General features: G+C 37.1%; 1 protein-coding gene across 2 annotated transcripts in view; it reads right to left on the minus strand.

The window, feature by feature from the left end:
* Positions 1 to 2,571: 2,571 nt before the first annotated feature.
* The window catches only part of LOC117985940 (lachesin-like), a 111,909-nt gene continuing 99,199 nt past the window's right edge, over positions 2,572 to 15,281 (minus strand). Inside the window, exons 6-9 of one of the 2 annotated variants that reach the window (XM_034972734.2) lie at positions 9,007 to 9,138; positions 8,158 to 8,277; positions 5,425 to 5,604; positions 2,572 to 4,579 (exon numbers count right to left, since the gene is read on the minus strand). In XM_034972734.2, the coding sequence (XP_034828625.1) occupies positions 4,389 to 4,579; positions 5,425 to 5,604; positions 8,158 to 8,277; positions 9,007 to 9,138 (623 nt within the window). In that variant the 3' untranslated portion in view covers positions 2,572 to 4,388. Of the gene's footprint in view, positions 4,580 to 5,424; positions 5,620 to 8,157; positions 8,278 to 9,006; positions 9,139 to 15,281 lie in introns of both variants that reach the window. The other variant, XM_069501638.1, reaches the window with a different exon arrangement.

Raw genomic sequence — 15,281 nt, forward strand, 5'->3', positions numbered from 1 at the left:
CATTTTGTTACAAAACCACATTTTTTTTGAAACAACCTCTTGTTTAGATATGGGTGCAAACTGAACGCTATTATTTTATATTGTACCACCCAGTCCAAAATTTCTCGTTAGGTTCATTGCAAATATTACTGGCAAAAACTTCGTGACAACTTTAAATAGTTTCCTGAATAGAAATAGAACAGCAAAGCAAGGATGTGAAGTAACCGAAATTGAAGCGAACAATATAGGTAGCCGGTAGCCTATGACATTATTAAACTTCAGCGCATCTCTGGCGGGAGTGACGCTAAAAAACTACGTGACTGCGTTGCACAATCGATGTTTTCCTCTGAAAAATCATCCAGTCCGAAATTCGCCTCGGATACGGAGTGAATACAAAAAAAATAAGGCAACGTCCGACCGGGACATTTACTGAGTATCCTGCATAAATTACGTGGTACTCTAGTTTGAGTTTTATTATATCGTGCACGATATCTACAGTAGGATGCTATATATCCAGTTTTTTATAGACTTTGGCCGTTTGGGGATTCCTTAAATATTTAAAACCACCATACATTTCATGATGTCCAGTGAATGTCTTTTTTTCTTGGGGAAAACAATAAGGTTCTGCTTACTATAGATTCTACGTTCTATGTAATACGGTATTTTACACCAAGCGAGAAAAAATCTATAAATGTATCAACAAGATAGTATTAGCAATAAGTAATCGAAAAATTGTTAATTTTAGTTTATAAAATTATATAATGAATTTTATAATTCATTTCATTTTTTTATCTGTTCTACAAAATATTCTAAACGCACGAAGATGATGACGTTATGATGAATTCCGACTGTGACGGCACATGGATTGAAGTTGTAATGTATTTCACTAATGGACTTTAAACTTAAAACTAACTAACTAAATAACTTATAAACTTTAAGGGAGTCTGGTACGGGATTTCCATGATATTAAGTGTCTGGCAATGCATGACGTGAGTTCAAATACTATTCCGAAAAAAATCTAAAAACTGGACTTTATACTTACTTTGATATAAGATAGGTACATAAGATTTTCTACATATTTATTACCTCTTATCTCCCAAAGCCCATGATCCAAATAAACATTCCTCCCGGTGTTGGGGACAATACGCAGAGAAATTTTCAGCTTTTTATAAAATAACGAAAGTCTGACACGCGCTGGCTCTCTCTCTATAAGAAAACACCGTTGTTTACCAATTTGTGTGACGTCATGCCAGTTCATGAGGCCTACAAAGATGGCGGGTAGCGTTTTCGTGGCGAAATTTAAAATGCAAAATTTAAGTGCATTTTTATTGCACTTATTATCGATCGATAAAATTTTTGTAATTTTTTTGGTAGTTTATTATCACTTTAGGATCAAATTAAGATACTTTACAGAAAAAGGTAAAATAACCTATTGTTAACTTTAAAAACTTAAAAAAAAAAAAAAACTTTATTTCTTCTTCTCCTTTTGACGACATTATTTATTGTTGTTTTCTATAACTGATGTCTTCTGCTATAATTTTCTCGTATCAAAGTTTTTATCGGTAACCGTATACCTAGATACCTACAACGGTTTCCTGAATTCATTGAATATTCTCGAATTTCGATTAGCGGTAATATAGGTACTTTCTAGGAAACTCTAATTCAGCAGAGCCTTGTGACTTGTGATATTCTATTTCTGTGATTTCGCTGAAATTTGTTCCTCTGTAATAAATGAATATCTATGTACTGTCCTATTTAGGCCTCTTGTGCTTTATACCGGCTTATGGAAAATACATAATACTATTTTATTATGTACCTACCTATCTACCTACTATGAAATAGGTAGGTAAGTATCCGTGACTCGCCGTGCATTAGTTATATATTTAAAAACTAAAGATCTACCGTACTCATACCAATGGAACTAGAAATCAGCTTAGCTTATACTTAGTAGGTATTCCTTTAATCTGTACTCATACCTATGAAATTTAAGATGCAAATAAACGAAACATTTTAATCCAGGCACAGTCGAAATACTTGTCAGGCAAAATAAATAACGTCCCATTTCTTTTCTAAACCTCCCTTTAGTTAGCTCTATAAAGGACCTTTGGAATAAAACGTCAACGCATTAATTCAAGTGCAACACGAAAAATGCATTAGCGGCCGGCGGCCATTCGTCATTGTCCCAGCTTTCTTTTGGACAACGCTTAACCTACGGGAATATTGGCCGGGACATTAAAATCCCATTTCGACCAAATGTTGCCAATTTTTCCAAATGGCGTGCAATGAAACTGAAATAGTGATAAATACTGAATACATTTTCATTACTTTACACCATCAATAAACAAGTTAACTAATTGAGGTATGGCCTACATACACCCGTTTTTATTCTGAGTGGAGACCCATGCTCTGTAGTAGACCGGCAATGGATTGTTGAGTCAAGAAATCAGTTCAGATAAGTTATTGATAGTATTATTTATGATTTCATCTAATAATATTATTATGTAAGCACCTTTCAAGTTTCAACACAGCCTAGAATGTACAGGTGCTATAAATTTTAAGGTAAAGGGGAATTTGAAAGTCTAAAACACACAATCACTTTTCGGAATTTTATTTTAACTTTACACCAGTTTGTAAATTACACATTTATTGTCAAAGTCAACGTAACATACTTATTAGCACAAGATTCCGAGTTAAGTATTGAAACAACCAGAAAGTTCTGAAGGCGTACACACACTACATCAAGATATCATCACGATAAAACTGTCAAACTCCGAGAAAACTTTGAGAGGATTCCACAAAATTCTACAAGTAATATCGTAAGTAAGTATAAGTATGGAACTTTGTAAGATATTTTTGATGGTTAATATATTAATGTGTGCAGTCGCCTTTATTAATATGAATGTTTATTTAAATTGAAACTTACAGTTTCTAAGTGGACTTACACTAATCTGTATTGAATGTTATTTTTTTATCTGAATAGTTTAAAGTGAATATTACGTCTCGCTAGAATTTACATTTAACACATAAGTGTAGTCCGTACAAAATGACTCCTCACTCGCCGTTTTAACTCTATAGGTCAACTGTCATGTCAAAGTACGATTCACCTTTAAAATAAGGACTAAAATCGTACTTTTGACATGGACACAAAACTTAAAATGGTGCATGAGGAGTTAAATTTTACGCGTCATAGATACTGATATTTTAGTATGTAGCGCGGTTAAAAGAAAGATAATTTATTTTATATTTTCCTAAAAGTATACGCCTATTTACATAAAATATTAAAGCTTAAAAACAAAGATCAGGAAGCACAGTATGACAAATTATTATTGCACATTCTATTAAGTACTTACAAAATAAATTAGGACATGAATGATAATTATTTTGTTTTATTTTAGCGTTTAAACTATCGTTAGTGAACATAATATTTCATATAAACCATTCCATTCCATGGATTATAAACATAATATTTGGCTTGCATAAAATTCAAATATTTGCTGAAAATATTTTATTATTCTATCAAATAAATAATTTAAACAAATTTAGAATTGTGTTTAGTGATGCGACACTTAAAATAATATCCCAATGAACGTTTTTCTTTCTATTATATTTATCATTGCTGGTATTATTACAATGTATTACGCGACTCAAAGTATCTGGCAGTAAAGAGGATTAGTATTTACATAACAATTAATTATAATATTAATAATATTATGTTATTATAAACAGTTACCATTTATTTATTTATGAATTAAACAATGATAATGATGAAATGACAATTTTATAATATTATATACAGACTTTGATTATGATATTCTTGTGAATCTAAAACAAAAAAAAGTGAAATGGTATAAGTGATGTATGAGAGACGTTAACTTGCTACATGACACAACTTTATTGTAATGTTTTCTTGCTAGCGTAGTTAGTATAAGTCCACGACAGATCGAGATGGCAATCGGGGTATGAGACGGGGAAACGTCCTGCACACCCGCAAGTCACCCGCGCTCGCCCGCACCGGGTTAGCGCGGGGACTGTGCGGGTGTGCAGGGTGTTCCCTCCTCGATGGGCATCTCGACCTGTCGCGTACTACACCTATACATATTCCGTTGAACTTAATTATGCCATTACGACGGTGTCAAATAAGCGTATTGTTTTACGGGCGCTTTTTGTCACGCGTGCACTCTGTACGAGCGTAGCTCTTGTAAGTTTGTATACGTGCGAGCCATTTCTGCGTTGGAATACATATTGCTACTGACTGTTTCGAGCGGATACACTGGAGTATGAGACGCACCCGCGTTGTGGCGAAATGTAGCGCCAAACGAGCGTATTACCCGCAGAACAAAACGCTAATCTGAAACCACCAACATAGCATAGCTGATCGGAATTAATATGAATATTATAACCCTGGCAGTTTAAAAAGTGTGCACATACTGCAGTGTTGTTAACAACAACGCGTACAACTGTGGTGGTAAGTGTTGCGTCAAGTACTGGTGAGCGTGAGACGTGGCGGGGCGGGTGCGTGCTAGAAGATTCCTTGCTCGCTGCCACGCTGCGCCTGACACCATGGGCTCGTCCGCGTAGCCATTCATGCTGAGCTCTAGCCCTAAAGAAACAATATATGACATTGAAATAAATTAGTACCTACCTATAGTGTGCCTATAGAACGGTTATTTCAAATAAAAATCGTGTTCAATGAACCTGTCAAAATTAGTATGACAATTCTTCAAGTTGTAAGAAAGAACAGCATGCAAAAAGTTTGCAATTACCCTGCAATTACCCCACATAAATAAGTCGATGATATAAATTATGGTCATTGAATGGTCATTCACATTTTGCATCTCTCCAGGTAGCCATAAATACTTACTAAGCAGTTATTTTATACTGCACTAGCTTATGCCCGTGACTTATTTTACCCCTTTAGGGGTTGAATTTTCAAATATCCTTTCTTAGCAGATGTCTATGTTATAATATAGCTATCTGCATGCCAAACAGCCCGATACGTTCAGTAGTTTGAACTATGCGTTGATAGTTCAGTCAGTAGGTCACCTTTTCCTTTTATATATTTAGATTAAACATTGACTCTCCATCTTCTCTAACGTATTGACGCAGGCACAGACGTAGGTTCTGTAGTCGCTCGGTGCAAACTTCATCTTGAGATTCATCCACAAAAAGAGAGGTAAATATTGACTCACTGTGTAAGCTGACTTGGCTCTCCATCTTCCCCAGCGCATTGACGGAGGCACAGACGTGGGTCCCGTAGCCGCTCGGTGCAAGCGACTTTATCGTGAGATTCATCCACAAAGATAAAACATTGACTCACTGTGTAAGCTCACTTGGCTCTCCATCTTCCCCAGCGAATTGACGGAGGCACAGACGTAGGTCCCGTAGTCGCTCGGTGCAAGCGACTTTATTGTGAGATTCATCCACAAAGATAAAACATTGACTCACTGTGTAAGCTGACTTGGCTCTCCATCTTCCCCAGCGCATTGACGGAGGCACAGACGTAGGTCCCGTAGTCGCTCGGTGCAAGCGACTTTATCGTGAGATTCATCCACAAAGAATACTCGTTCACCAACGTTTCCGTGATGCGGAATTTTGGATTTTCCAGCAATTTGTCGCTCACTAGCGCTGCAAAATTTGATACTGTTTAATAAAAAGAAAGAGATAGATAAATAGAAAGTCTGCGCTGCACACAAACAATAGAATACATAAGGAAACTAAAAACAATTGTATGCAAAGGCAGCCTTATAGCTTACTTTAAAGCAATCTCGACCTAGCACCTTTATGTTGCTAGGTAATAAAATTAGCTTGGACATAAAGGAACTTGGGAATCACAAAAAATATCATTTTATGTGACAGTAAACTACAAAGACCTTACCTACTAAAATATTTCGATAAACCTACTTCTTATTGTCAACATTTTGATAAGTAAATGAGGTCTCAAGATTCCAGACCTTAGCCTACATTTTATATATTCAGTATGATCACCTTTAAGAGCTTTAAAAGAAATTCCGAAAAAAAAATTTACCGACACTTATTTTCAGGATATTGATCCTGAAAATAAGTGTCAGGAAAGAAAAATGTCATAAACGCATAAACTTCGTTCATTCCATTTTAAACAGAAGCTATTGGTTTCAATGGATTTTCAGAATTACGAGTAGTCTCAGATAAACGGCTAATAGCTCAATTATAACTGATCGAAGGGCTCGGGATTTCACCAGGGCAGCGTTAATCTTGTCTGAAATCTGAATAATGATTCTCGCCCACTTAGTAGGTCAGTATTATCTTGCAAATTGGGTAGCAATTTTCCATTATTATGCACTACTAGTTTATGCTCGCGACTTCGTCCGCGTTGACTACACTAATTTCAAACCCCTATTTCACCCCTTTAGGGATTGAATTTTCAAAAATCCTTTCTTAGCGGATGCCTACGTCATGATAGCTTTCTGCATGCCAAATCTCAACCCGATTCGTCCAGTAGTTTGACCTGTGCGTTGATAGATCAGTCAGTCAGTCAGTCAGTCACCTTTTTCTTTTATATATTTAGATTTAGATTCCAGTATTATCCTATCCTACTGGCAAAGTCGTGCTGCCAAGCGATTTAGCGTTCCGGTACGTGCCATTTAGAAACTGATACGGGATACGGGTTTTATAAAACTTCTTCTTAGTTCATAGTATGCGTTGTCCAATAGTATAGACGTCTTCTTATCAAGTGGGTGGATGCCATAACTCTGCTTATTATCTGGCGCAGTTCCAAGTTTACTCTGAGCGAATATTTAATAATGCTATTCCGTGCTCCATGTGTTGCTTGAGGAAGATATCATTAATTACATAGATTTTGCTTTGTTTCGTGATTAATCGCTCCACTCTCATATAATCTTGTGTCCTCGTATAGAAGCTATCTATTCTCGTTTATCTGATTTCTTCCCGGTCCATGTTAATAAATCTTTGGTGGATAGGTACACAATACATACTCGTAAAATTGCATTTCATTTTGTAACCATATTTTCATGTTAATATTATCAGAAATCTAATATCGAGAAAATACCTAATGTCAAGTGCTTCCTCGCATATAATGCAAATTCAAAACTCAAATTCATTTATTTGTGAATACAGTGGGTCAGTGTCAGTACAACTAGAAACATATTGTATTCTACGAAAGTGTGGTGTACAAATATAATGTACTAGCTGATGCCCGCGACTTCGTTCGCGTGGAATTAGGTTTTTTAAAAATCCCGTGGGAACTCTTTGATTTTGCGGGATAAAAAGTAGCATATGTCACTCTCCAGGTCTTTATCTTTACCCGTTCAAAAAATCACGTCAATCCGTTGCACCGTTGCGACGTGATTGAAGGACAAGCCAACAAACAAACACACTTTCGCGTCTATAATAAGGGTACTTACTCATTATAATAAGAGTACTGATTGACACTAATAATTATTATTAAGTAGTTTAGATTGTAATTATTCAAAACACAAAGTAAGCATCAGTAGATATTTAAAAAAATAATTTTTTTTTAATACTTTCTGACCTATTATTCAGGAAAGCTTTACCTGAATGCATGCCTGATGGTAATGTGTGGCACAGCTTTAAAAAATAAACTTTTTTTCTTTCCTCTTTCTTTCTTTTGACCTGTCAATCACTAATGATCAGCGTGAGAAGAAAACCAGCCTAAAGCTGCTAGTCCACTGGTGCGGAGAAGAGAGGAATTGAGCGGAGCTAGAACTGTATAAAACTCCCGCTCCGATTCAGTGGTCCTTTTACGGACCAGTTTCGATAAATCATAAATTTTAACGCGGAACGGAGAAGCGAAGCGGAGAAACGGAGCATGGAAGCCGGAAGTGGAGTGGGGCTAGCTTCACTTATTGAAAAACACAAAAAATTCTGGAACTTCGCTCCGCACTATTTTCTCGATCCGCTCCTACCTAGCTTCGCGTCAATGGAGAGATACAGTCCGCAATTCCGCCCTGCATCAATTTCTCGATTCGCTCCGCTCCCTAGCTCCACGTCTATGGACAGATACAGTCCGAAACTGCGCTCCGCATTACTTTCTCGCTCCGCTCCGCTACCTAGCTCCGCACCAGTAGGCAGGCAACCTAACAGTTTTCGTATTAAAATTTTATGATTTGTCTTATAAATGTGCAAGGAGGACATTTAAATTACAAAAACATAGGTACATACAATCCTCACGAGACCAGGAGTTCATAGCTTTAGGAGAGGCTTCTATATAGCATTGAAGTTCCACGTCGCTACCAAGAGGAGCTCCAACTAACTGGTTAGTCACTTTGACTTGAGGGATAACTGCGAACAGACAATGTTAAGTAGTGCAGGCACTTATATTTTAAAGAGTGGCTTATTTAGACCCAAGCATCAGCGACGCGAATTATATTTAAGGGAATGTTGGTAATTGCAGGACTCTAAATCTGGTCATCATCATCATCATCATGAACAACCCATGACAGGCTCACTACAGAGCACGGATCTCCTCTCAGAATGAGAAGGGGTTTGCTTTAGTATAGAAGAGTTTGACCATAGTCCACCACGCTGGCAAAGTGCGGATTGGCAGACTTCACACACCTTTGAGAACATTATGGAGAACTTCCAGGCGTACAGGTTTCGTCACAATGTTTTCCTGCGCCGTTAAAGCAAATGATATTCAATTACTGAAAAGGTACATAACTCCGAAAAGTTAAAGGTGCGTGCCCGGGGTCGAACCCCCCCCCCCCCCCCCCCCCCCCACCTTACATTAGGAGGCGGATGTCTTTACCACTAGGCTATCACAGCTTCACAGCTAAATCTAGTAACTTATTTTAACTTATACCTACAATTTTTATTTGAAGAAAGAATATAAATTATGCAATTAAACCTAAACTTATTATGGCGATGTTGTAATTAGATAGCCGAGGTGTGATTTGGACCTTGGAAACGAATGTATCCATAACACGCGCGACTTTTAATTATTTGTCATAGGTCGCATGAATTAAGGAAATAAATCGTATCCTATCAGGTTGTCCTTAAAAGCAGACTTACAATGCACTTGCACGTGATATCGGCGACTGACGGTGGGCGGTACGCCGTTGCTCGCAATGCAGTAATACGCTCCCATGTCGTTCCTTTGGACATGAGACAACTCGAGAACTTCGCCTTTGTGAGTTTCAACCACTGGAACAAAGAAAACTTGTCAAAGTTATATATATCTTGACGACCTCCCTGGCGCAGTGGTTAGCGCTTTGGCCTTATTATTGGGAGGTCCCGGTTTCAACTCCTAGCAGGGGTTCGGAATTTTATAATTTATAAATTTCTGGTCTGGTCTAGTGGGAGGCTTCAGCCGTGGCTAGTTACCACCCTACCGTCAAAGCCATACCACCAACTGATTTAGCGTTTCGGTACAATGCCGTGTAGAAACCAAAGGGGCATGGGTTTAATAAAAAAAACTGGCATACCCCTTCCAGGTTAGCCCGCTTCCATCCTAGACTGCATCATCACTTACCACCAGGTGAGATTGCGGTCAAGGGCTAACTTGTATCTGAAGAAATATTTTTACCGTTTTTACCCATTGAACTAGGGATAAGCTTATACTGGCTTCCCACGGTGCCTGATTCTGCGAATTATCACGCACGGCCGACGACCACGGACAGCTACGCACTGCGCACAAGATTCGGAAGATGAGGATGATGTAGTTTGCGCTACCACAAACGATACTCTTCCCAAGGTGCGTCGATGCGGGCTGGTCCGCTTCCGTCCGCAATATCACGCACTGTGGGAAGCCAGTATTAGCTTATTACTAATCAACCTCACAGACCAAGAGCGTTTTCAGATTAGGCGAATTCTGGATGCGTATATCGTCTTAATGCTGTAAAGGTACAGCTCTGGAAATTCTGAACACTCAATTCCTGTAACATTTAAACTCGTATTTTTACGCTTTTAAAATACGTTTCTTTATTACATACCGCATGAATATACAAGCAGCTAGCAGACAGACACACTTTCTCATTGACAACATTAGTAGATATATTACAAAACTATGCGTAGGAAATATAATCAACTGAGACACTATTATACCTATAATTTTATGCATGCGTAAATATGCTCGCGGACGGAAAAACGTTGCGTCGTTATTTGAAATGTATACCTACAATTTTTTAGAGTTACATGATTTTTTTACGTGAAAACTTACCTACCCACGGCTCTGATAAAACAATAAAGAATTTAAATAATTCGGGCCTAATTTAAAGAGGCACGCTCGAGGCACGTAAAAGAATCCAAAATATTTAAATAAAAATGATAAAACATTTTATTTCAACGTAAAATATAAAAGACAACAGAATTTTTTTTTCGCTTGAAAAATGATTGATATTTTAGCCCCTGATTCAAAAATAAAGAATTAAGTAGAATATTTAATGGAGTAAATTATACCTTTATTATTCAGGCTCATTTATTGATACAAGAGAATACACTCGTGCCGCTTTTTTGTACTGAATAATTTTGTTCTGCCGTTGTTCTGAGTTGACCTAATTTACAGAAAAAAAATATACCTACTGAAAGGTACCTAGGTATCTACTTGATGATTAAAAATACACAGAGAATTTCCAGTTTAATTTTCAGAACGTTTACTCTTTATTCTTAATTATTGCGGGACTTAAAGGAGAAATTTACTGGAAAATGAAAACGCTTCTCTTAATGATGAAAGTAACGTACAAACCCGGCGGAAGATCCCTCTGTGTTCATTTAAACCGAGCAGTATTTAAACGATCGACGTTTTGTTTGTACATAGTGCTTTTCTAACTTCAATTCGTAATTTTAGAATTGCCGAGGCGTGAAAGAATACTCGTTATCTTTGGAGACCAAAGTAAAGCGATGACATCGAATGCCACTTTTCTCATTCAATAGGAATGTAGTCCGTTTTGAAATCGCTTTTCAAGTATAAATCTTTTATTATGCTAAACCGGTTCATTTAACGCGGCATTAAGTGAATTTGTCGAACATCGTATTTTAAAAATGAACGGGTAAAAGTGCTTCGATAAAATGAAGGAACGAAAATTACGATTTCTCTGAGACGGTTGGTTAAGTACTGAAATTTTCTTTTAATATTATAATAGAACCGCGGACAGAAATAAGACGACGGTTTATAAATTTATAGAGGTACTAAATTTAAATGCATAATACTACTAAATTCTTGAGTTATTTTTAAATTGTTAGTCGTCGTTTACATTATTTACAATCCGCATTACAGACTAGTGGCTAAAAGTTCTAACTCATTAATTTTAAGATTCCTATTTAATAAGAATAGGTATTATCATTGCCCATATTATAAAATGCGAAAGTGTATATTTGTTGGTTTGTTTTACAATCACCTAGAGCAACGGATCGCTGTAATTTTTTGCATAGATACCTATATATACCTACCTAGTTAAAAATTTGGAAAGTAACATAGGCTTCTTTTTATTCGGGAAAATCAAAGAGTTTCCGCGTGATTTTTAAAAGCTTAAATCTACGCGGATGAAGTCGCGGGCATCATCTAGTTAGCAATATATTTTCGTCTTTGTACCTTAAATTACAAATAAACATAATTAACTTAAAATGTCAAGATACCTGCGTAGATATTCGCAAATCGCAAATGATTTATGTTTTGGAATTGGAAGCTATACATTAGTAGATAGGTATTAGGTAAGTACGGTATATAAGAGCTCTAAGCTTCCCATTTACATAGTAGGACCTTTGCATGAACCCTGTCTATGGGGGATAATTTTACTTTATTCACTTTAGTGTGTTTATTTTATGGTCTTATGTATAATTTTATATTTTTGATAGTTTTTTGCCTGAAATAAACGATTTATTATTATTATCCGTTTATTTAACTGTTGCGTCCGTGTACAAAATAAATTCATATAACAACCAAAAAGAAATACATATATGTACCTACATATTATAAGGGTTCCTTATTCCTTTTGAGGTACAGAACCCTGAAAAGTGTATGAAACTGAGTCAAACTACAACGCATCAAAAAGTTCAGACTGCCTTATTTTGAAGCTCAAGTTTGTGAAGGCATGATTTTAAATCAAGGACCTTTATGTCAATTTTACTCTCAAGTTCTTGCGTTTCGACGTTGGCAAGATGTAAAATCTAATGATTCTAGGTAATCCTATAGTTCTTTGTGTAATAAAGGAGGACGTTCTAGGAGCCCCGTTCTGTTTGTTTCAGTCAACGATTTATATGGGCTGGTAATGGGCCGCCATGTTATGAAGCATTTAAGAAGGTGTCGTTTTATTCAAAGGTGCCAAAAAAACGGCGCCAGTATCTATCTAGGCTGTGCAGCTATGCGCACGCGTGTCCCACGCACGAGCCTACGAATTTGTCTGCACTTTTAAAAATATTTAAAAGGCGGTCACTGAAAATCAGCGTTGGGGCGTCTGGTACCTCAGATATTTGCTATAGAGGTTTGTGTCTGAGGGGCCCGACGTCTCAACACAAGCTGAGTGGCCTACCTGTTCGAGGTGTTGCACTGCTGTACAGGACGATATTGCCTACACCATGTACCACCTATATACCTCGAATAAACATTATTCTATTCTATTCTATTCTAAAAAATATAACCTTTGCCCAACTGAAGTTTTATCATATCTTTGGTTCAATCTCAAACTGCTCATTTTACTTACAGTCGAGGAAAACAGTTAGGGGTGGGTGGTAGAGAATGTAAGTATTTTTGATTTGATGCTAAGTATAAGTAATTTATGCATTTAATACTTAATCCGAATAAACTTTTTCACTATCCTAGAGAATTTTAGTTTTGGCTTGGCATGATTTCAAAGAGCATATTGAAAGCAGTGTAATTACTATGATGTATGCATTCAATGTTAATAGGAAAAGCGAGCGCAAAATTGAGGTTGGTATTTAGCCGCGTAATAATTAGAGATTTGAAGAGCGGAAGCGAATATTGGCAAAATGTAGTTGGACCTCGATAGAAGATTACACTGGCTACTAGAAATGCATCGTAAAGGTTGATTTAAATTACATGGGCACGGTATACAAAAGTGATGACGTCAAGGACGCTTTATGCGTAAATCAGGAATATTACACGTTCGAGGTGACCTGTGTTTATGTAGCCTTATCGAGGACTGGGATCGTGGTTATGACATTATTAAAGTAGACCGTACCTATCCAACGATCATAAAAAATACGTGGTAGAATTACACGACCTTTCCCTGTTCAACAGTGACTACATAAAATTAAGGCTCGCCTCAGACGAGCCGTAATTATTACGGCCGCAAAACTACGATCGAACTATTACAATGGGGCCGATTCTCTTGTACACAATCTCTAAACTAACTAAATTAACGGGTTTAAATCTAGGGCTATCCTTTTCCGCAAGCAACATTATGAGATGGATAGCAATAGATTTAGACGTGTCATTTTAGTTTAGTTTAGAGATTGTGTACAAGAAAATCGGCCCCACTGTTAAAATAGGGTACGTACCACGATTCATACCATGATTATGAGACTATATTTCGACCCAGTTGCATGGGTCATGGTCATGACGGGACTGCAGTGCTGCGAGAGATGAAGTTCGAGCTGTCACAGACATTATAATATGTCGTAAGCCTAAAGTCATTACGATAGAACTGTTGTAAATAGAGTTACGACTTAAGCTGTGACAGTTACTGGTTTTGTCGCTTACACTCACCAACATTCACCAACGACTGTGTTGTAAATCACAATTTGCTAGCGCACAATAATACAAAGATACGTGTCAGTAGATTGGCCACAAAACAACTAACGTAAATGCATTACTAGGTACATTTATATACTAGTAAATGACATTTTACAACCACCGCGGTGTGGCAACTGGAATGTTGAACACTTCAGTCATAGTTCAAACTCAAACTCAAATTATTTATTCAGAATTGGTAAAATTTTACGCTTCCTGATTGTCAATTTTTTTTATTTGTAACATGATATGATATAGTGGTGGTAATTAATACGTACTTAAAACTAAAGCGGGGTTACAAACGCGCCCAGGTCTGAGAAGAGCCCACAACAAACTCAGCCGGGTATTCTTTTTACTAGCACCACTTTACAAAATCACTTAGAACGAACACAAAGCTGTTAAGCAACTCATTCCCAAGCTTTCTTATCATCCTAGCCACATTTTAGGTCTGTGTTAAAGGATAACCACCCGCAGCTTCTTACAAGTAGTGCCCGTGGAGATGGCGCCTTAGAAGAAGACTTTTCCGTAGTTCTGTTGTCGTTAAAATGTGGCAGGTGTATGGCAAGCCTTAAGCCCGCACTGTTGGCCGCAATAAATTATGCTAATGACGGTTTGGCAGCGCATCCGTTGATTTCCGCGATAGCGTAGTACTTTTCCGCTGAATTAAACATAGCCTACAATATTTAACGGTTGGGGATTTAGCGGCACTGTAGATTTCAACCATGGCATTATTATAAAAGGAGAAACTGACTGACTGGCATATCAACTACGTAGGTACTTAAATCTCTAACCGCTGAGTCTAGAAACTTCAGATTTTGTTTTCGGAGGAGAAGAAATTCCAAAGATATCTTTAAAAAATCTCAATATAAAAGGAGAAACTGACTGACTGACTAATGTCAGTGCTCTGTCTAGAAACTTAAAATTATAAATGTGGGTTCTCTCTTGACAACACCTGTCCTGTTACAAACCAAATTACAATACTTACTTAAATTTTGGTACATTTGGTGTAAAATGTTGACCGAAAATGAATATTGATTACTCAAAAACTAAACTAGTAAGGAATATGAAATTTCGGTATGATATTATTTGTATTTAAGCAACATTTATCTACTGAAAACAACAATCTAGTAGGCATATTGTGAGCTATTGTAAGGAACCCTGAACGAGACCCAACTCGCACATATGGCCGGTTTTTTAGGGTTCCGTAGTAAACAAGGAACCCTTATAGTTTCGCCATGTCCGTCCGTCCTCGGTTAATCTCAGAGACTATTAGTGCTAGAAATCTGTTATTTGGCATGGGTTTAAATATTAATCACGCCGACAAAGTGCTGAAATAAAATTTTGATAAATATTTTTTTTAGGGCAGCTCCCCTACATGTAAAGTGGGGATGGTTTTTTTTCTCGTTTACCCCCTAGTGTGGGGAATTGTTGAATAGGTCTTTTAAAAATACTGTGGGTGTGGGAACATCATTTTTCGATTTCTAAATCCGTTTGTAAAATATGATGTTTTAAACTGCAAATTTTTATTAGAGTCAAGTGTCCCCCCCCCCCCCCCCCCCCCCTCTATCAGCCAAATGGTAGTATATATAGGAACGTGAAA

The sequence above is a fragment of the Maniola hyperantus genome, chromosome 10 (assembly GCF_902806685.2).
Source record: "Maniola hyperantus chromosome 10, iAphHyp1.2, whole genome shotgun sequence".
Lineage (NCBI taxonomy): Eukaryota > Metazoa > Arthropoda > Insecta > Lepidoptera > Nymphalidae > Maniola > Maniola hyperantus.